This window comes from Myodes glareolus, chromosome 18 (genome assembly GCF_982192425.1).
Source record: "Myodes glareolus chromosome 18, mMyoGla1.1, whole genome shotgun sequence".
Taxonomy (NCBI): domain Eukaryota; kingdom Metazoa; phylum Chordata; class Mammalia; order Rodentia; family Cricetidae; genus Myodes; species Myodes glareolus.
The window spans coordinates 35,081,445-35,104,007 of NC_142043.1; the positions used below are offsets into that span (position 1 = coordinate 35,081,445).

General features: G+C 45.7%; 1 protein-coding gene across 4 annotated transcripts in view; it reads right to left on the minus strand.

Moving 5' to 3' along the window:
* The window catches only part of Fam178b (family with sequence similarity 178 member B), a 121,294-nt gene extending 104,093 nt beyond the window's left edge, over positions 1 to 17,201 (minus strand). For all 4 annotated transcript variants that reach the window (XM_085679526.2, XM_048430335.3, XM_048430340.3 and 1 more), the window contains exon 1: positions 16,989 to 17,201. In XM_085679526.2, the coding sequence (XP_085535652.2) occupies positions 16,989 to 17,029 (41 nt within the window). In that variant the 5' untranslated portion in view covers positions 17,030 to 17,201. The remainder of the gene's footprint in view (positions 1 to 16,988) is intronic.
* Positions 17,202 to 22,563: the final 5,362 nt, after the last annotated feature.

Here is a 22,563-nt window from a genome sequence, read left to right on the forward strand (position 1 = left end):
TTTCCTTCTGTCTGGCTTGAAAAATGGGTGGATAGTGCAGCACTCGTAAACCTCTTCTGACGGACACAACGTATAAAGTCATTTACATAAAAATAACAACACAAAGGAGGGGAGTCTATAGCTATATTGGTATACGGGCTTTTTGTGTGTTTGCTGTTGATGTTTTGAATTTAAGGCCTCTAGCCTAGCCTACCCTCAAACTCTTTATGTAGTCAAGGATGGCCAGATACTTCTGACCCTCCTCTCTTAAGAGTTAGGGTTATAGTCAAGCGTTACTTTTTTTTTTTTTTTTAATAAAGTAGTTTATACAATACTGGGGATTGAATCCAGGTTGGTGGTTTGAATAAGATGCCCCCCAAAGTCTCACACATCTGCATACTTGGTCCCCAGGTAGTGACTCTCCAGGAGGATTATGAGGTCTGGCCTTGCTGGGGAAGTATAACACTGGGGACGGGTTTCAAGACTCTGACCATCTTGAGTTAGTTCTATTTCCTGCTCATGTTTCCAAATGGGAGTTCTCAGCTGCTTCTCCAGCCACCTGCCATCTCCACTGCACCACAATGGACTCTAGCCCCAAATAAACTCTTCCTTCTGCAGGCTGCCTTGGTCATGTGTTTTATCACAGCATGAAAAACAGCTAATACACCAGTATTAATAACTAATGTATTAGCAAGTAATACATTCTGTGCAAAAAAAGTCTTCCAAATGAGCTTTTTCCTCAGCTTCAGGTTTATTTAAAAAGAGAAACAACTCTAGGTTTTTTATTTTAGTATTTATTGGTGTTCTATCTGCATGTATATCTGTGTGAGGATGTCAGAAGCCCTGGAACTGGAGTCACAGACAACTGTGAGCTGCCCTGTGGGTGATGGGAACTGAACCCAGGTCCTCTGGAAAGCCAGCCACCGCTCTTAACTGCTGAGCCATCCTTCCAGCCCCTAAGTTTATTTTATTATTTTATGTGTATGGTGTGTATGGGTATTTGCCTGCATGTATCTGTGTGCGCCACATGTGCAGCCGGTACTCTTGGAGTTCAGAAGGGGGCATTGAATTCCCTGGGACTGAAATTATAGAAGACTATGAGCCACCATGTGGGTGCTGGATATTGAATCTGGGTCCTCTGGAAGAGCAATAGGTGCTTTTAATCATTGACTCCAGTTGATTAATCATTTTTTAAATATTTATTTATTTATTATATAGGCACTGTTCTCCCTGCATGTCTGTCTACACTCCAGAAGAGGGCACCAGATCTCATTCTAGATGGTTGTGAGCCACCAATGTGTTTGCTGGGAATTGAACTCATGACCTCTGGAAGAGCAGCCAGTGCTCTTAACCGCTGAGCCATCTCTCCAGCCCCCAGTTGATTAATCATTAATCAACTCTCCAGACCCCCAGATTTTTAAATAACATTTAAACTATATATATATATATATATATATATATATATATATATATATAGGGTTTTTTTTGTTTTTTGTTTGTTTTTTGTTTTCTTTTTTGAGACAGGGTTTCTCTGTAGCTTTGGAGCCTGTCCTGGAACTAACTCTTATAGACCAGGTTGGTCTCAAACTCACAGAGATCCGCCTGCCTCTGCCTCCTGAGTGCTGGGATTAAAGGCGTGCGCCACCACCGCCTAGTTTAAAACTATATTAGTATATTTTTTAACATGACAAAGACAGACTTTATTCAAGGGGGCCAGATTGATTTGTATAGAGACCACTGAAGCACAGTCTTGCAGTGGGACTGAGGAACTGGACATGATTCTCTAAACTGGCATTAATCCAAATAAGAGTGTGTGAACTACATGACATTTATAGATAAAAAGTTTTATATTTTGGTTTATAAGTCTTCTTTTACCCTGCATGATTTAAAAGACAATTACAAAAACCAATAATTATATAGCTATGCTAATGATCATATAATATATGAAGATATAATTCATGACAACGAAAACGTAAGAAGGGATGGTTTGAGTTGTAAGGGGGCCAAACATTTTTGCATACTGTTAAATTGGTTTTCTTCCAAATTAGCTTTTTTATCAGTTGAGATATAAATTATAATTTTCATGATTAACCACTATGAAAATATCTTTAAAAAAAGATTTAACCGTGAGGTGGTAGTGCACACTTTTAATATGCCTCCTGAGTGCTGGGATTAAAGGGATGCACCACCAGACTCAGCTTCCAATAATTAATTTAAAAGTAAACAAATTAAAATCTTTTAAAAATTACATTACTTATTTGTGTGTCTATGTATAGATGAGTGGGTCCACGTGTGGAGACAGAGGGCACTTGCAGGGGGTCCCAGGAACCAAACTCAGGTCTTCAGGCTTGGCAGCAATACCTTTAACCCACTGAGCCACCTTGACAGCCCTGGATTAAATTCTTTAGTCAGAAAGTAGAGACTGGCAGCCATACCTGATAGTGCGTGTTTGTAATCCCAGCATGCCAGGGGCAGAGGCAGAAGGGCTGCCACAAATTCAAAGCCACTCTGGTTTACTTAGGAAATTCCAGACCAGACAGGACTATAACATGAGTATTTAAAATCACAACAACAAGACCCCAAGGAACAAAATCAACTCAAAAATCATAATTCGAGGCTGAGAATGTGGTCAGCAGTAGTAACACTGCTTAGCATGCTTGAGGCCCTAGGCTTTATCCCTAGTACAGCAAAATAAATAAAAAACCCTGAAATCCAATTATATGATGTCTTTACTTGACTCACATTGAGTCCAAAGACAAAAGCGGGTTGAAAAATTAAGGATGGAAAAAGATATTCCATGCCAACAGTAACTGAATGAGGGCTCTGCTGCCATCAGACAGGGTACACTTGAAGTCTAAATTTAGTACAAATTTAGTACAAGAGACAAAGGCAGAGTCATAAGCAGTATCAGGGCCTGGCAGCAAGAAATTGTATCAGAGATGTTGGTCTAAAGGATGTAAAGTTCCAGTTAGAATGTATACTTCCAAGAAATCTATTACAGGAGGCAGTAAGAGAGATCTGCAGGGAAGGGTGCTGACTACCAGGTGTGGGGACCTGAGTTAGATCCCAAGACAGGCGAGAACTCACTCCACTGACTGTCCTCTGACTTTAAGGTGCTCACACACAAAGTACATATAAAAATATAAAAAAAAGTATATTATATGACAATGACTATAGTTAGTAACAATGTATAGTATTCTTAAAAATTGCTGAAAACAGATTTTAGGTATTCTCACCAAAAAACATAAGTATGTGTACTAGTTTCCTTTCTGCTGCTGAGGCAAACACCATGACCAGAGACAACTTGGGAAGGCAAGCGTTTATGTGGCTTATGTTTCCACATCACTGTTCATCAGCAAAGGAAGTCAGCGCAGGGACTCAGACACAGAGCTCATGCAGAGGCCACGGGCAGGTGCTGCTTACTGGAGAAATCTTTGTGGCTTGCTCAACCCGATTTCTTATAGAACCTAGAACCACCATCCCCAGGATGGAGCCACACAGGATGGGCTGTGCCCGCCTCCATCAGTCACTAATTAAGAAAATACCCTTCAGGCCATAGCCCAGTCTCATGCAGGCAGCTGAGGTTCCCTCTTCTCAGGTGACTGTAGTTTGTGTCAAGTTGAGCCACAACCACCACCACCACCACCAAACAGGCTGCTAGCACAATGGCCAAAGCATCTTGAGGAGAAAAGGATTTGTTTCAACTTTCACCCCCAAGTCCCACTCTATCATTAAAGGCAGCCAGGGCAGGAACGGAGGCAGAAACCATGGAGGAACACTGCTTGCTGGCTTGCTCCCTACCTTCTGCTCAGTTAACTTTCTTATACACTTCGGGATCACCCGTCCTACAGACATGCCCACAGGCCAATCTGATGGAGACCCCCCCCCTCCGCCAGAAATCACGATGGTTGGTGCCAAATTGATAGCTAAAGCAATCTAGGAGTGTGTGTAAAACAATGCTTAACTTAGTGATCATACTGCATATTACAGAATGCAGTCATTCAAAGTGACAGATTGTATGTGATGAATACGTACAATTTTTGTCAGCTAAAAGTAATTAAGGAATCTCTAACAACTATAAATATTAATTACAACGATCTAAAAACAGAGCCCTAGAATATATGAAGGGAGCTGACAGAACTGAAGGAAGAAAAGACAGGCGATGGGAGCTGGAGGCTTCCCGACACTACAGTCACTGCTGGGGGTGTAGTTCTACGAGAGAGCACTTGCATAGCATGAGAGAGGCCCTGCATTCCAGGCCCAGCAGCAGCACACACACAAAAAAGGCCCAGCAGCAGCATAAAAAAAAAAAGAAAAGAAAAGAAAAGAAAAAGAAAAAAGAAACTAGACAGCATATCCATCATATAAAAGGCCAGAGAAGTTTCATGTCTATAGCATTCAGGAGGTTAAAGCAGGAATTTGGTGAATTTGAAGTCAGCTGGGACTAGTTCCAGGCCAACCTGGGACAAGAGTCTCCAAAAAAAAATTAAATGACCAATGAGACAGACACCTTCCCAAGTTTATTTTCCAGTATGACCTACACTGGACATCTCACAGCTGCCTGTAATTCCTGTGCAAGGGACCCATCACCCTCTTCTGGACTCCGGGCCCCTGCACTCCATGTGCACAGACTCACAAACATACATATATACACTGTAACAAGCAGAACGAGAAATACCCCTTAGGGGTTCAGGCCATGAACACTTGGTCCCCGGTTGGTGCTGCTGCTTAGGGAGGTTTAGGAGGTACAGCCTTGCTGGAGGAAATACACCACTGGGAACAGACTCTCAGAGGATGTAGCCTTCTCCTACTTACACTTCCCTTCCTCTGCTTTGTGCTTTTTGTGTTTGCTGTAACAGATGGGATAGCTCACCCTCCTGTTTCAGTCACCATAACTGCTGCCATGCTTCCCAGCCACGATGGACTCCTTTTTAATTTAATTTATTAATTTTTTTATTTATTTTGAGTCAGAGTCTCTGTATTATGTAGCTCTCTCTGGCTGTCGTGGAACTTGCTAGATAGAAAAAACTGGCCTTAGACAGATCTACCTGCCTCTGCCTCCCGAGTGTTGAGATTAAAGACATGCACCACCATGTAATCCCACATAAACTTTCCTTCTATTAAGTTGCCTTGATTCTGGCATCTTATCACAGCTACAGAAAACTAGTACACACATAGCTAAGACATTTTAAAAGAAAATTTGAGATCTGAGCAATACTATAAAGCAACTGGATCTAACAAACGCCCCCATCTTGTGTCAGCTGAGTGCACACAATCCTGGAGTACACGGGGTCCATTCTCCATGAATGAGCCATACAAGGCCTTACAAATGTCTGTGACAGCATTACTCAACAGCTAAAAACAGAAACAGTACAAATGCCCATCAGAGGTTGAATGGATAAACAGAATGTGGTATTAGCCACATAAAGAAATATTGTTCAGCAAGAAAAAAAGGAATGAAACAGACAAATACTACAACACAGATGAACCTGTGAAAGAGCCCATTCATAAAAAACTACAGATCTCATGAATGAAATGCCCAGGATAGGCCAATCCACAGACGAGAAAGCAGATTAGTACCTGTCTCCAGTTGGGAGAAAAGAGAGATATTGGGTGGGTGGCAAAGGCATCCATGTACCTTTTGGGGCAGTGATGAAAACGTTCAAAAATAATGGGAAAGACAGCATAAATCTATTGACTACCCATCCTGAGCAGGCAGAGTATGGTGTGTGAACCACACACACACCTCAGCGAAGCCCTGCAGGGAAAGCACATGCATGGCCTTGTGGGCAACAATGATATTTGCCCTGAGGTTATCCTTGACAAGACAGTGAGAAAGAAGAAAGGGGGAGGAGGAAAGAGGAGGTAGAAAGAAGGAAACCAGAAAGCAAAATCCAACGCTATATGTTGCTGCTCAACAAAGGACAAAAAGAACCCAGCGATGGGAAGACGTGTCAGACAAAAGTTACGTGCACTGGGGTTGGAGAGCCGTCTCTGGTAAGAGCACTTTCTGTAATTGCAGAGGAACGGCATTCAGTTCCCAGCACCCACAAGGTGGCACATGACTACCTAAAATCACACTGCGGGGGGGGGGGGGTATGATGCCCTCTTCTAGTCTCTGAGGGAACTGCACTCATGTGGTATACTGATGCACACATAGGCAAAATATCCACACATATAAAAAAAAATTACTTAAAATATGTCCCATGCTGTACTGCTGATAGAGAGGCAAGTGGGAAGGAGAGAAAGCTTTTGGGAAACCCCTCTGAGCAATCAGGCCTCTTGAGGACTCAAGTGCAGGAGAGAAGTCATAAACTTCTCTTTAAAAAGACAGTTTATTTTACTTGAGGATTCTAAAGACAAGTCTGTAACATCTGCCGAAGATGAGCGATCATCTACTGAGAGGATAAATCAAATATAAAAAGAAAGTGCTGATGGCGAGGATGAGAAGAGTTCCATGTGGCAGGGGCCTTGCGGCAGGCGGGGAGGGAGGGCATGCTCTCCTTTTTTAGAGCGTTTCTTTTCTGAGCACAGTGCTCTCTGTGTCACCCTGACAATACAGAGCCACTAAGTTTAGGCAACATAATAGCAGCCTTTGTTCTGTCCACCCTGGTTTTGCTGTTCCCATTCTGGCTGCTCCTCAAGATCACCCAGAGGCAGGCCGACTCTGGTTTTGCAAGTTCAGCAGTGCTCCGCCCGGGAATTGGGGGCGGGGGTGGGGAGGTGATCCCAAATGTGGATCAGAGGAGAAAAATGTGTCACCACTGTTTGCAAAAATGACATGACATCCCAGCCCCTCTTCACCCTCACAAAGAGCCTTGTGTGTCTTGACCACATTGATGAGCTGGCTCTCTTGAGTCACTTAGACACAGATGAAGTGTGTCTGTGCCAGGCACCCAGCCTAGGGCCTGGCTCAGAGAGGACTCTCAGAAGGTTAGGGGGCATTGCTCTCTAACGGGCAGTGTCCTAAACACAAGAGCACAGGTGCAGGTCAAGTCAAACTTGAAATTAACGTACAATGAACACACAGAGAAACATACTCAAGTGAAAACAATACGAAATCAGTGAATTGCCTAATTAGAAAATGACTCTGTGTGTGTGTGTGTGTGTGTGTGTGTGTGTGTGTGTGTGTGTTTGTACACCATGGTACACATGTGGAGTGAGAGAATGACCTGCAGGAGTCTCTCCTTCCATCATGGAAACCCCAGGAAGTTGTACTAGTCAGGGTTCTCTAGAGGAACAAACAGAATGAATACACACACACGCACACACACACACACACACATACGCACACATTTATATATGTAAAGGGATTTAGTAAAACGGCTCACAGGCTATCGTCCAGCTAGTCCTACAATGGCTATCTATAAACAGAAGGTCCAAGAATCCAGTAGTTATTCGGTTCATGAAGACAAAATCTCAGCTGGTCTCAGTATATGACAGAAACTGGAAGACAGAGGTGCTTTTTCTAGTGAAGGAATGGACTTGCCAGTCAGAGGGAGAGCAAGTAGGCACAGAGAGCGAGCGCCCTTCTTCTGTGACCTTTATAGAGGCTGCCCACAGAACGTGTGGCCCAGATTAAAGGTGGATCTTCCCACCTCAAAAGATCCGGTGGGTCTTTCCACTTCAAACGATTTACTTAAGGAAAAAAATCCCTATGCCAGGCGGTGGTGGCACACACCTTTACTCTCAGCACTTGGGAAGCAGAGGCAGGTGGACTTCTGTGAGTTTGAGGCCCTACAGAGCTAGTTCCAGGATAGATAGCTAGGGCTGTTACACAGAGAAACCCTGTTTCAAACACACACACACACACACACACACACACACACACACACAAAATCTCACTGTAGGCTGGCACTGACTGAACCTTGGGATGTTCTCAGCTCAGGACACAACCACAGAGCCAGAACAACAGCCCAATATGGAACCAAATCCTCACCTTCCAGATTCAGGTATGGCTGCTCTATCACACTCTCCCTCCCCTTCCTCAAATTCAAAAGGGAAATTCTGGTGTTAGTGATGGTATGGATGGAGGCTGGGGCCACTGAGCTCAGCAAAGGAGGATGTCTGGTAGGAAATACGAGGGAGCCCAGAATATGCTACTCAATCCAGCAGAGAACAACCTAATTCTAATTAGTACAGTCTAATTCTAGAAATGTAGATGTGCCCTTTCAGCTACATTAAAAAAGAAAACAGGCGGGCTGGAGAGATGGCTCAGTGGTTAAGAGCACATGTTGCTCTTGCAGAGGACCTGGGCTCAGTCTCCAGCACCTGCATGGCACTTGTGTATGTGTGTGTGGGCATGCGTGTGCCAGGGTGCATGTGTGGCGGTCAAACAACAACTTGAGGGACTTGGTTCTTCACTCACACGGGACGCTCCAAGAGGCTGAACTTAGGGGGTGGGACTTGCACAGTCACCCTTCCACCCACGGCCTTCTCACCAGCCCCGGCCCTAAAGTATAAACACACAGGGGTCTGTGTTGAAATTAAGAAAATGGCCAGGTCCTTGTCCCGTAGTCAGACTGATGACTACCTTGAATATCACCATAGAACCTTCGTCTGGCGACAGATGGAGATAGAGCACTGGACTGAGCTCCCAAGGTCCAGTTGAAGAGCAGAAGGAAGGAGAATATAAGCAAGGAAGTCAGGACTGCGAGGGGTTGATCCACCCACTGAGACAGTGTGCCTGAGCTAATGGGAGCTCACCAAATCCAGCTGGACTGAACGAGCATGGGATCAAACTGGACCCTCTGAATGTGGCTGACAATTGGGGCAGACTGAGAAGCCAATGATAATGGCACTGGGATTTGTTTCTACTGCATGTATTGGCATTTTGGGATCCTATTCTATTTGGATGCACACCTTCCTAAGCCTGGATATAGGGGGGAGGGCCTTGGACTTCCCTCAGGGCAGGGTACCTTGCCCTCTCTCAGGACTGGAGGGGGAGGGAAGAGGGTGTGTGTGTGGGAGCAGGAGGGAAGTGGGAGGAGGGGAGGAAGTAGAAATTTTGATTGGTATTATTTATAAAGTAATAAAAAAAAGAAAAAAAAGAATACGGCCAGGTGTGGTGGAGCACACCTTTACTTGGTGGGGAACTTTTTTTCTTATACAATATGAATATGTATTGCTCTCATTGTTAATAAAAAGCTGATTGGTCAATGGCTAGGCTGGATTTTTTAGGCAGAGAGAATTCTGAGAAGGGTAGAGTCAGAGGAGTCTTGAGAGATGCAGAAAGAAGCAAGATGCCGGGTTGCAAGAAGGTACCACCACATGGCAGAGGGTAGATAAGAAATATGGGTTAATTTAAAATGTAAGAGTTAACTATTAACAAGCCTGAGCTATTGTCCAAGCATTTATAATTAATACCTGTGTGGTTATTTGGGATCTGGGTCCTGATAAAAAACACTGCCTACATTTAGGCAGAGGCAGATGGATATCCGATCTCAAGGCTAGCCTGGTCTCTAGAATGAGTTCCAGGACAGCCAGGGCTATACAGAGAAACCCATCTCAAGAAATGAAAACAAAGGCAAACAAATAAGCAAACCAACAAAAATCCTTCACACTTGAGTTTAAGTTAATTCCAGATGTAGTAAAGACGATAACCAAGAACAGCCATCACAAGTCCACTCTTGTCAACTTGACACACAATCACATCTCCTTATGTCATGCTTAATTTCCAAGTGAAACAATAACCAGGTCATAATTACACCTAACAGAATGTAACTATACCTCGTACAACAGCAAAAAGCATTATAAATTTTAGAATAGGTAGCAATGTCCCTTGAGGGCCACTCTTTTAGCATCTCAGATGTAAAGATGATAACCAATTTCCCATGATAATCTGGATCAATCACTACTCCTAACACTGTTATTTCTTTCTTAGCCTGTTGGCTTAAGGACATCAGAAATTCAAATGTGGTCAGGTGGTGGCATCACACACCTAGCACTAGGGAGGCCAAGAGAGGGGGATTTCTATGAGTTTGAGGACAGCCTGGTCTACAGAGTGAGTTCTAGGACAGTCAGGGCTACACAGAGAAACCCTGTCTGGAAAGCATTGCCCCCCACCACCAAAAAAAGTCCAAGTGGCCAAGGGGAAGTCTAAGCTTCCAGTTTAAAGGAATGTTGGTTCCTGGCAGGAGCACTCCCCACCCATCTAGAACCAAAGTTACTAGCCCAGCAAAACATGAAGTCACAGGAAAAAGAAACAAATTTTTTTCTTAGTGGGTCACTAGGGTAACAGTGAATGAATGGAACGATTCCCTTTTCCACCCCTTGATTCCTGTAGCCTTGGATCCTGGTAGCCTTGGATCCTGGCTATGGGAGAAAACATGCCATATATGGGACGCTGATCGAAGCATATACTGCCTTCTGGAGGACTCTGCTCCAGTCTTCCAGCTGTTGCAACTTAACTGGTGCTGTAACTGTCTTCAAAAGGCCATTCCATCTTTCTCTCAGGCCAGCTGCTTCAGGATGGTGGAGAACATGGTAAGACCAGTGGATTGCACGGTCGTAGGCCCGCTATCACATTTTTCTGGCTGTGAAGCAAGTTCCTTGGTCAGAAGCACTACTAAGTGGAATACCATAACAGTGGATAAGTTAACATCCTGTAAGGATGGTGGTTTTGGCAGAAGCATTACTTGCAGGAAAGGCAAATCCGCAACCAGAATAAATATCTACTTCAGTAAGGACAAAGTGTTTACCTTTCCATGGAGGAAGTGGGCCATGTTGCAGGCTAATCATTGGGGGAATGGTGCCATACTTGGGGCTCAGTGTTGGTCTCTGCTGTTGGCAACCTGGCACTCAGCAGCAGCTATAACCAGGTCAGCCTTGGTGACTGGGAGTCCACATTGTCCAGCCCACACCTAAGCTCCATCTCTGTAACCATGCTCACGAACCCATGAGGCAATGACAAGGATGACTGAGGAAAGAGGCTGATTGTCCACGGAATGGGTCATCCTAGCTACTTGATTACTTAACCCCTTCTCTGCTGAAGTCAACTTTAGATAAGCATTTACATTGGACACATCTCATGCATCTTCACATCTTATGCCCATTTGGAAATCTATCCAAATACTTCTTACCCAGATGTCTTTCTCACCAATTTTCTAAACATGCTCTTTCCAAGTCCCTGACCACCCAGCCAATCCATTGGCTACAGCCCATGAATCAGTAAACATTTGCACATCTGGCCATTTCACCTTCCAAATAAAATGTATAACCATGTGTGCAGGTTGAAGTTCTGTCCACTGTGAAGATTTCCTTTGCTCATGTCTTTCCAGGTTGTCCCAGAAAGGGGTGGTAATGCTGCGGCTGTCCACTTCGGGGTAGTGCCTGCACAACATGCAGAACCATCACTAACCCAGGCCCTTGTCTTCTCTTCCTCAGTCAAGCGATCACAGGGCATACATATCCCATGAGGCTCTAGGTGCATGCTTGGCAGTAGACAGCATTGCAACTAGAGTAGACTCGCTCCAAAATTCCAAAGGTCTCTTTTGCAGTTCACTTATAGGGGGATGACAAAGGCTCCAAACAGTATCTCTATCTGTCACTGGCAACTCCAATATCGTTGAGTCTGCTGGATCATATGGTCCAGTGGTAAAGCAGCCGGCACAGCAGCCTGGACCTGTTGAAGAGCCTTCTCCTGTTCCAGGCTCCACTCAAAGCTAGTAACTTACCAAATGACTTGGTATCTGGGCTGGAGTAACACTCAAGTCATCAACGTGCTGTCTCCAGAATACAAACAGGCACATTAAATACTGTGCTTCTTTCTTGGTGGTCGGAGGGGCCAAGTAAAATGATTTATCCTTCACCTTGGAAGAAGTATCTCTGCATGCTCCACAACACTGGACTCCTAAGAACTTCAATAGTGTAGAAGGCCCTTGTAATTTGGTTGAATTTATTTTCCATCCCCTGATATGCATTTGTGTTACTAATGAGTTCAAAGTGGTTATTACCTCCTGCTCACTTGGTCCAATCAGTGTAACATCACCCATATAGTGCACCAGTGTGATATTCTGGGGACGAGACAGATGCTTCAGATCCCTTCTAACTAAGCTGTGACACAGGGCAGGAGAGTTACTATATGCTTGAGGTAAGACTGTAAAGGTATACTGTTGGTACATCACCAACTGAAAGCAAATGGCTTCTGGTGGTCCTTATGGACAGGTACTGAGAAAAGGCATTTGCTGGATCAATAGCTACATATTATGTACCAGGAGATGTGTTACGCTGCTCAGGTAAGGACACAGCTGGCATAGCAGCTGCAATTGTTTTTATTACCTGACTGTGTTCTCAGCAGTCAACTGTCAAGCTCCTCGGTCCATCTGTCTTCTGCATTGGGCAGACAGCAGAGTTAAAGGAACCACCACCCCTGCATCTTTCAAATCCTTGATGGTGGCACTAATATTTTCAGTCCCTCCAGGGATGTGATAATGTTTTTGATTCACTGTTTTCTTTGGCAAAAGCAACTCCAACGGCTTCCACTTAGCCTTTCCAACCATAATAGCCAACATGAGAATTCTGCCAACTTCTAAGAATACCTATCCTGATTATATATTCTGGGACTGTGGAAATAACTACAAGATGAATTATCCACTGGGCCTACTGTGAGCTGGACTTCAGGCAAACTTCATTAATCACATGGCCTCCATAAGCCCCTACTTTAACTGGAGGGCCACCATGTTTCTTGGGATCTCCCAGAATCAGCATCAGTTCAGAACCAGTATACAACAGACCCCAGAAAGTCTGATCATTTCCTTTACCCCAGTTTACAGTTAACCTTGAAAAAGGCCATAGGTCTCTCTGGGAAGGACTGGAGAAAGGCTAACAGCAAAACTTTTAGGTGTTTTACCAAGGTCCTTCCTCGGGGAACCTGGTCATCCCTTCATTCAAGGGGTACTGGGCTGCAAACTGGTTTAGTCTGGAAATTGGTTCATCAGCCAAGACTCCCTTTTGCCACAATCCAATGGAGCCTTTCTCTCATTTGCTTGAGGTTTTTCCACTTCTACAGACCAAACCAAAAATTCAGTAGGCTTCTTACCTATTTCATGCCTGGAAACACCATGGTTGATTAGCCGGTACCAAAGGTCCACCCCAGTCATACCACAGCACAATTCTCCTTGCCTGTGTTATGATTACATGTTAGGCCGCTATGAACATTGTTTTGTCTATGCTGCCCATTATGATCACCTTGTCTTTGACCACTCAGTGAGGCCACCTGGCCCCTGCTACTTCAGGGTCCAATTAAAACCACTGCACTTAATTCATCCAATTGAGCAGCAGCACCTCCAACCTGAAGGTCTGGCTCAAGCAAAAGGGGAACAAAACTCTTCAGAGGTGCTGGGTTCCCTCCCTCCATTTGTGTCTTATAGGACAGTGGAGGGCGTGTCCTCTGGGCCTTCCCATTGTAGATCATAGCTTTTACACGGGGTACCCACTCTAGCACTGCAATTTCCCTGAGCCTTAAAATCCCTTCCTCAACACTAAGCCAAGGGATATCAGGCATCTCCAACTCTTTTTTTAGTAGGCCCTCTTTTGACAAATGCTTCAGTCGACAATTCAAATAAACTTTTTGTTCAGGTAGAAGCTCTGCCCGCCCCTCCCATAGTCAATCCAAACCCTGTCCAGACTCAGAAAGCCTGCAAAACCCCAGAGATGCTCAAGACCACGCCTACAGGGTATTAAACAGCCTCTTAAGGAAAGGCCACATGATTTTTTCATCTCTTCTCCTATCTCCTCTCTGGGGGCTGAAGAATCACCCTGGAGCGTCTTACCAACAAACCCGGACTTTTAATTCGACTTGGTTTGGTTTGTTATGTCGGTGGAGAGACCCTGTCAACATGCCTAACCACACACACGACTTTCATACTGTTTGGGTCCTGGTGAGTTATTCCGTAGAGTTATCAATTAGGGAACTGTGTGGGCTTTCTTTGCGATTAGATTCAGGTTGTGTGTTCCAGGCAGCCCTCTGCACCTCCTCAGAAGGCTCACAGTGCCCCTGTGTCCTGTTACTGCTCTTGCTAACTTTAATCACCAGGCCACGGTGGGAACCACAAGGTTCCGATGCTGTCGTCCTACAGCCTTGTCCTTTCTGATTAAGCAGTACCTTACGGGAAGATGCTCTGAGATGATATAAACATTCCGTTTCCTGTCACGCTTCCGTTCCCAGTTTCAGCACACACTGATGACTCTTGCCTGGAAGGTTTGCCTTGCAGTGGTTGAAAACAAATTTGTTTATTTTTTTAAAAAAACAACTTTCAGTACTTTGAGCAAATCACACTGAAATGCAGAAGATCAAGGAACATCTACAATGAAAACATACCCAGGGCTGGCAAAATGGTCCAAGAGGTAAGGATGCTTGCTGTCAAGCATGATAATCTCTGTTGGATCCAGGAAACCCACGTGGTGGAAGAAGAGACCTGACCCCTACATGTTGTTCTCTGACCTCCATATATACAGTGTGGTAGAAGCATGCCCATAAGTATACACATGCATACAAAATGTAATAAAACAAAATAAAATAAAAATGATACCCCCAAAGTCATTCTCAAAGACGGGCCATAGTGGCCCACTCCTTTAATCCCAGTACTTGGGAGGCAGAGACAGATGTATCTGTGTGAGTTCAAGGCCAGCCTGGTCTACATATCTATATACATCGTAGGACAGCCAGGGCTACATAAAGAGACCCCGTTTAAACAAAACAAAATGAGGCGAAAAGGGAAATCAACAACCTGGCAGTGGGGTGGCAGGAAAGCATGTCTGCATCTGCAGGCCTAGGAGCATGCTTCCCAGAGATGAGAAAGGTGGCTTCCAACAGCTCTGCTTCTATGCAAACCATCTCCAGTGCTAGCTACAGTCTATGTTCGCGTGCTGAAGAATCTAATTTTAGAAAACTTAAAAAAAAAAATCAGTCAGGAGTGGGCCTGGCAGGAATCAAGCCTAGGAGAATGTGAGGCCTCCTGGGGTTCAGCCTGTGTCTTCTCTTAAGACGGGAGAGGGTGAGCCTTGGTCTTGTGTCGACAGGAGAGTCTCGCGCAGCCCTGACCTTCCGCAGGTGAGGTACCTGGTTAAACACACAACCTGCCTGCCACAGACAGCCTGCGGTGCTGACTGCTGCTCCGACATCCTGCAGCTTAATTAGTGAACCTCGCCGGGAGCACCATCATTAAACCAGCTAAAACACGGGAGCAGGTAGACTGAATCCCCAAAGCTCAGCTGGCAAGTCAACTTAGAAACAAAAGAAATAGGGCTAGAGAGAGGCTCAGGAGTAGATCCGACTGCTCCTTCAGAGCACTTCTGTTCCTAGTCCCACATCAGCGCTCACAACTGCCTGTTAACTCCGGCTCTGGGGATCCTATACCCTTTTCTGGCCGCTGCGGGTACCCGCGTGAGTATGTACCCCTGCACACACATACATGTAATTAAAAAATAAATCTTGAAAGGGTGGGCTGGGAAGAAAATATCATCTCTAGGTGAGGTCAAAGTACTAGCAGCTCATAAACCAGCAGCAGGAAGAGGCCTCCTTTTTGGGCCCAACAGTGCACTCACGAGACCCATGGACTAGGGTTGCTGCTTCTTCGGTAACTAAGTCCGGCTGCTTCAAATACTTTTCCCTCCAAGACAGTCATGCACCCACAAAAGAATGTATACATATTTTTTGATACGGGTGCCTATGTTCAGGCTTTTGCCCATCCTTTGGCTCACATCCCTTGACTACATAAACGTTTTCAAAGAAGTCAGGTCTGCAGAGGGCTGCAGAATCCATCCTGACAGCAGCTCACTGCTTCTCCCAGAGCCGCCAACTGAAACCCTCAAGGAAGTCCCTCCACCAACAGGGACTGAGAAGCTAATGGTTTCAAGGACACAGGTAACTTTCAAGCCAAGACTGACAAACGCTTTCTGGTGAGCGACAGCACAGGGAAGACCCTAGGAATTATGGGACACAAGTTCAGAGCTGTCAAAACACGAACAAAGAGGCATCTGAGAGTCAGCAAGACACAAGGAGACATTAAGCATCGCTGGGAGGCTGGGAGCATGAGAGAAAGGCCTCCTGTGGTCAAACTGGGAGACAGAAGCAAAATCTAACCTCTCCTTCCCAAACCCCTCATTACCCAGCCAGTCAGGACCTAGCCCTCTCTTTCACTCCCAGGCAAAGAACTGTACCTATCTCACCTCAGGCCCCCAGTGAGTGTGGTACCATGCCTAGACCCCCCTCTTCCTGGGTTAGCGCTCCCCCCAAATCACGCAAAGCCAAAGCTCCCCCACTCTCCATCCTGGTTTCACAGGGTGATTTCAACACGTGACCTCCTACTTTTTTCTTTGTTGTTGTTCTTTTGTTTTCTTGGCTTTAAGGAGAAGAAAATAAATAAATACTGAAAACCCAAAGCCCTTTGAGCATCAATGTCAAAACAGTCAAGATTAATGTAGAAAATTACAGCTGCCTTGCTTTTCTGAACATTGCCGGAGCAACATGCCATACTCCCAGCATCGTGTTTTATGTGTTCCTTTAAACAAATATTTACTGGTTAGGAATGCTAGCGAGGGCAGTGGCTCTGGTCAGGGAGGACTCAGCTCACAGTCTGAAAGATGGAAGAATAGAAGTGTCATCCTCAAAGAAAAGCAAAGCAGACCCCTGTGTCGTAAACTCTCGATCCATCAAACTGAGCAGGGCCTGGGAACAGCGAATGTTTCCGGAAAGACAAACAGCAACTAATTTTTATGCCCTGGGAAACATTAAGAAACAAAACACAATAGGCCGCATGACCCAAAACAGAAACTATCAAGCCAGACCTTGGTGTAGGGCACATTTGGCAGGAGAGGGCTATAGCCTGTTAATGTGGGCTAACCTGAGCATAGAGGAGGAGGCTGGGCCTACTAGTGAGGCTAACCCTGAGCCGAAACCAGGAAAGCTTAAAAAGGAATGCAGGCAACTGCACTAGAACCGACTTCCAGGCCCAGTGATAGACATGAGCCCTGCGTGGGTACATTAATTGTGTGCCCCAGGAACTCACCGGTAAGATGAAGCTTTTTGAGTCTGGTGGAGTCTACTCATGGGAGCCCCAGCCTCAAAGCCTGAAGAGGAGGAAACGGCAGCCAGGAAGCGTTTGCAGAAGCACCAAGGCAGCCTCAGAAGACGGCGCACAAAAAGCTGGAGCAGGCTACCAGGGTGGTGCGGCGCCAGGCGAGAGGTGGGACCTTCTGTGGAGGCCACTGGGTCTGCCACGCACGACGTACCCACCGTTACAACAGGTGGGTTCCGTTCACGTGCTCCATTCACGTGACCTTTGGGCCACGCATCCACGTGCCCGCCACTGTGCGCAGGTCAGGCGATGCCCCCGCCGCTGGATCCAGCTTCTGGTTTCCGCCTGCGTTCTGTGCTCGCTCTTTATACCAATCGTGTCATCTAAACCCCTGCCGGGAACAATGGCTTCCGTTTCACAGATCGGGTTGTGGAATACTTGGGCTTGTGGGGCGAAGGGAAGGTGTCGAGATTTGAATTCAACACAGACAGTTGGCTTTCTGCGGTCTAATGATCCGATTTTTTCCAAAGTTGAGACCTTATAACTTTTGTGTATCCCATTAACATTGACCGCTTTGAGAACAGATCTGTTCTGGGTGGACATCTGTGTGGGCATGCGTCAACCCTTCAAATTCACATTCAACAAGCACTGGTTGAGCCCTATCCCTGCGTCTGACATTGAACTAGGGCATTTACACACATAATTTCGGATTAGCCTCAGCCAGCTCTGTCTTCAGTGAAAATCCGTGCCCTACCCTGGTATCTGGGCAGTAGGGCCTTGGAGCCAAGCTTTGCTAGCCTGTCTGGGGACTTTAGCAAAGTCTATTTCCTGAGGGAGCCTTCTTAGGTGACCAGAATAGGATGTGCAGGATCCCAGCTGCCCTGGTGTGTTGGGGGAGCCTTCTTATTTGACCTTTATTTCTTTTAATGGGCCAGTTAATTCATCCGACTTCCAGTTGTCACGGACATTTTTACTTTCAATTTAATTAGTACTTTTTTGAGACAGGCACTTACTGTCTTAACAGGCTTAACCTCGAGCTCCAATTAAAAACTCCAATCTTCTGACCCTCAGCCTCATGAGGATAGGGTTTACTCAAGGAATCAGACCTGTCCTCTCTGAATTCCTTATTGTTTTTTGGAACGCGCCTGCCATCTTAAACGGTTAGGCAGGTCCCTAACGAGCATCATTTGAAGGTTTAATAGAAAGAGGAAGAGCCAAACCGGGCAAAATGAGAATACTCTACAAAGGATAACTCCGTGGATGAACTCCTTTCAGAACTAGGACCGCATTGGCTTCTTTTAGCCCACCAGAGGGCGCGAATGCCCCAGCCAGTTTTCAGACAAGAAAGCAAGCTCGGGGGGGCCCCCTGCTGGGCCCAGAGCCAAGGGCAGGTTTAGGAGATCCCAGCTTGAGTCCAGGGCTGTTGTTTCTATTATTGACCTGTCTTTCCCCACATCTCCCGGGAAGTTCTTTTTAATTTGAGGACTCCCAGTGTTCAGGATTTGTGCCTTTAGGACCTTTGCATTTATCCAGGGGGTCCAGGCAAGAGTGGAAGAGGTTTGGCAAACTGAACTGCTTCAGACCTTGCCTGTCTGAAGACAGTTCTCCTTCCCCAGCTGAAGACTCTCCTCTTAGGATCTGCTTCCTTTGGTCCTGCTTTAGAGTGTTGCGGAGTATTTGTTTACCCTGTAAAGATGTGTCTCTGTATTTGTTTACCCTGTAAAGATGTGTCTCTGTCTAGTGCGCCTTCTGTCTAGTTTAATAAAGCGCTAAGCGGCCAGTAGCTAGACAGGACAGAACAGGCAGGACTTCCGGGGAAAGAGAGGAACTCTGTGGGAAGAGGAATCTAGGAGCACAGGAGATGCCGAGGAGACCCTAAAGAGGTAGGATATACGTACGGTACAGAGTAGAGGTGACCGAGCTACGTGGTAGAACAGAGATTAATAAAAGCAGGTTAATTTAGGTTATAAGAGCCCGTGGGACCAGCCTAAGCTAAAGGCCAAGCTTCCATAATTAATAAGAAGTCTCCGTGTCATTATTTGTGAGCTGGTGGCAAGTTTATTACACTAGAGAGCCACATACATGTGTGCCCACACCTACCTGGGGAGCCTAGTGAACCAAAATCAATCAATCTCATCCCTCCACCCCCAGTAGCCCAGGCTGGTCTGGAACTCACTGCACAGCCTAGGGTAACTCCCAATTCACTGCAATCCTTCCTCAGCCTCCCAAATGCTGGATTACAGGAGTTAGCCACAACCTCTGGCTGTGAATTGATCTCTTGATCCAGTAAACAGGTAGCTTTAGGGGTAAGGTTTCGGTCGAAGCAGGGGACTGTCCCACAGAACAGAGCTGAGCACTGCCCATTTATCCTCTCAGAGCCACCTTGAGCTCTCCTCCCTGTGTCTGTACTGGGGACCAGGGAGTGGGGTCACTTCCCTCCATATCTGTATTAAAGGAAGTCCTGGGTCTAGGCTGTCCCGCTAGGTGCCACTGGAGTTCCCTGTAGGAGCAATGGAGGAGGGGAGGAGTGGGCTTTTGTCTCACAACTGCTCTCCTCTCACTGCTTGGGCACAAGGCCACTGTGCCCCGTGGGTCTCATGTGAGGACTCAGTGAGGCACCTAACAGTGGGGTAGGGACTGACTTGGGCCGCCCAGCTGCCACACTAGATTCCTTTTGTTCTGGAAGATAAAAAATGCTTTAAATAAGCGTGGTCATCCGACAACGATATTGTTCCCCCAATAGCGAGGCCCAAGTGCTGACAGCAGTTCCCCAAGACCCATTTTGAATTTGTGGTGTCTGCATAAAAACATTTCACTCTGACCTGAATAGGTTTTGGCTCCAAGCAATCAGCCAGGAATTCAGCCTCGGGTCTCATTTTCCTCAGGCCTCCAGAGGGTTCCTGGGGGTAGGCCTAGAAGACCTGAGGAGCATTTACCCTTTTACCCTTGCCATAATTAAAAAGTTGCCCAGCACACACCTTCCACAGTGCCCAGGGACCCTGAGGCCACTAAAGCTCAGAGTTACTTCATAGGCTGCAGAATTGAACCTGAAGAGCCTTTTGACCTCATTCCTTCAAGTTTTGTTGATTCTGACCATACCAAGGACAGACACACACACACACACACACACACACACACACACACACACGACTTAAGGCAGAAATCATATGTGACTTAATAACCAGCCTGGCTTTGATCCATGGAAATGATTTAATATTAATTGCCTTAATATTCAGTAAGAATCAGTAAAACAAACTACTCCTCCAAATAAAGGATATCAGTGGCTGACTTTAAAAAGATGCTTATAGTTTCCGAATAGGTAACACAGTCACAGAGGTAAAACAAAAATTCAAAGCGCTGAAAATCTGATCTAAAATGCCTCCCTTCACAGCCCCCTCCATGTCTATCCCTCAACCTTGTTCTCACAGAGGTAACAGCTTATATTCATTTATATTCATTTTTCCACATCCAGAATGACCTTTTGCAAACTCAGAGATCTGCCTCTGCGTCTTGAGTGCTGGGATTATAGGAACTCACCACCACCACCTGATAAACATGTAGTCTGTGGGGGCATGCATGCCATGGTGAGAGTGTGGAGGTCAGAGGTCAGCCTGTGGGAGTGAGTTCTCCCCTTCTCTGTGTGTTCTAAGCATCAAACACAGGCTGCTAAGCTGGCAGCAAGCAACCTTCTTGAGCCATCTTACTAGTCCCCATAATTCCTTTGTGAAAAGAAGCACATTGCATTGAACATGTCACTGTGTTTACACTTGCTGTATTTTAGGCACTCACTCTGCCATCTGCAACAAAGGGGTGGAAGTAGGGCATACCATGTCAAGTGATGCTGTGGGACAATGGTCTTTCATCCTGTCACTTGTATTATTTTTAATAAAATGCTGATTGGCCAGTAGCCAGGCAGGAAGTAGAGGCGGGGTGACCAGGCAGGAAATAGAGGCGGGGCAATGAGAACAGGAGAATTCTGGGAAGAGGACACAGTCCACAGTCGTGACCCAGCCGCAGAAGAAACAAGATGTGACTGCCTCACCGAGAAAGGTACCAAGCCACGTGGCTAAGATAGACAATAATAATGGGCTAGTTTAAGATATAATATTTAATTGAAAGAAAAGTCTGATCTACTAGGCCAATTAGTTTATGATTAATGTAGACATCTCTGGGACTAAATGACTATGGGACTTGGTGAGACAGAAACCTCTGTCAACAAAGTGAGAGAGACTGAGCCCAGAAAGATGAGCACCACAGGTTTCTTCTCATATGTGGAAGCTAAACAAGATTGCCCTGACAGTAAGATAGAGATTGCTAGAAGTTGGGAAAGATGAGGAGGGATGGGAGATTGTAACATGAGGGCCGGCTTGTTGGGGTATCTGTTCCTGCCCAGTACCCCACAGCCGGCAAGTCCCAGAGAAAATCAATCACACAGAGATCTCTATAAGTTATAAAGCTGATTGGCCCATTAATCAGGTTTCTTGTTAACTCTTATAGCTTATATTAACCCATTATTCTCATCTATGTTAGCCATATGGCTTGGTACCTTTTCCAGCCGGGCAAGTTACATGCTGCCTCTTCGGTGGTCTGCACAGGAGTGACAGAGGGAGCTTCCTGCTTTCCAGAATATTCCTGTTCTCATTGCCCCGCCTCTACTTCCTGTCTGGTTGACCCACCTATACTTCCTGCCTGGCCAATCAGCGTTTTATTAAAATACACGATTGATAGAATACAGATAATTCTCCCACACCATTTTCCTCTTTTTTTTTTTTTTAAACAAAGGAAAATACCCATAGTCCGTTTGTTGGGAATGTAGGCATAGTATTTCAGGCTACTTCCTGCTGGTTGGGGGCACTGATGATCTTATGGGGACCTATAATTGTCTGTATTCTGTCAATCATATTTTAATAAAACACTGATTGGCCCATTAGGTCAGGCTACTTATTAGTTCTTATGACTTATGTTACCCCATTATCCTTATATACATTAGCCACACGGCTCAGTACATTTCTCAGCTGGGCAGCTTACATCTTTCCTCTCCGGTGGTCTGGGAAGAACTGCAAGAAGGAGCTTCCTAGAATACTCCCAGTCTCTTTGCTCCACCCCTACTTCCTGTCTGGCTTTCCTGCCTATACTGCCTGCCTGGCCAATCAGCATTTTATTAAAATATGATTGACAGAATACAGACAATTCTCCCCCAACAAGGACCTAAAGAAAATTTAGAGTTATAATCAAGTCCTGACTGGAGTATCCTGTGAGTCTTGATCATCTCAGGCAGCAGTCTTGAATCTGTTGAGGTGGAACAAAGAGACTGGGAGTATTCTGGAAAGCAGGAAGCTCCCTCCGCAGTTCTGCCCAGACCACCGGAGAGGAAAGATGTAAGCTGCCCCGCTGGAAAAGGTACTGAGCCATGTGCTAACATAGATAAGGATAATGGGGTAACATAAGTTATAAGAGCTAATGAGTAGCTTGACCTAATGGGCCAATCAGCTTTATAACTTATAGAGATCTTTGTGTGATTGATTTTCTCTTTGGGGCATGCCGGTTGTGGGGTACCAGGCGGGAC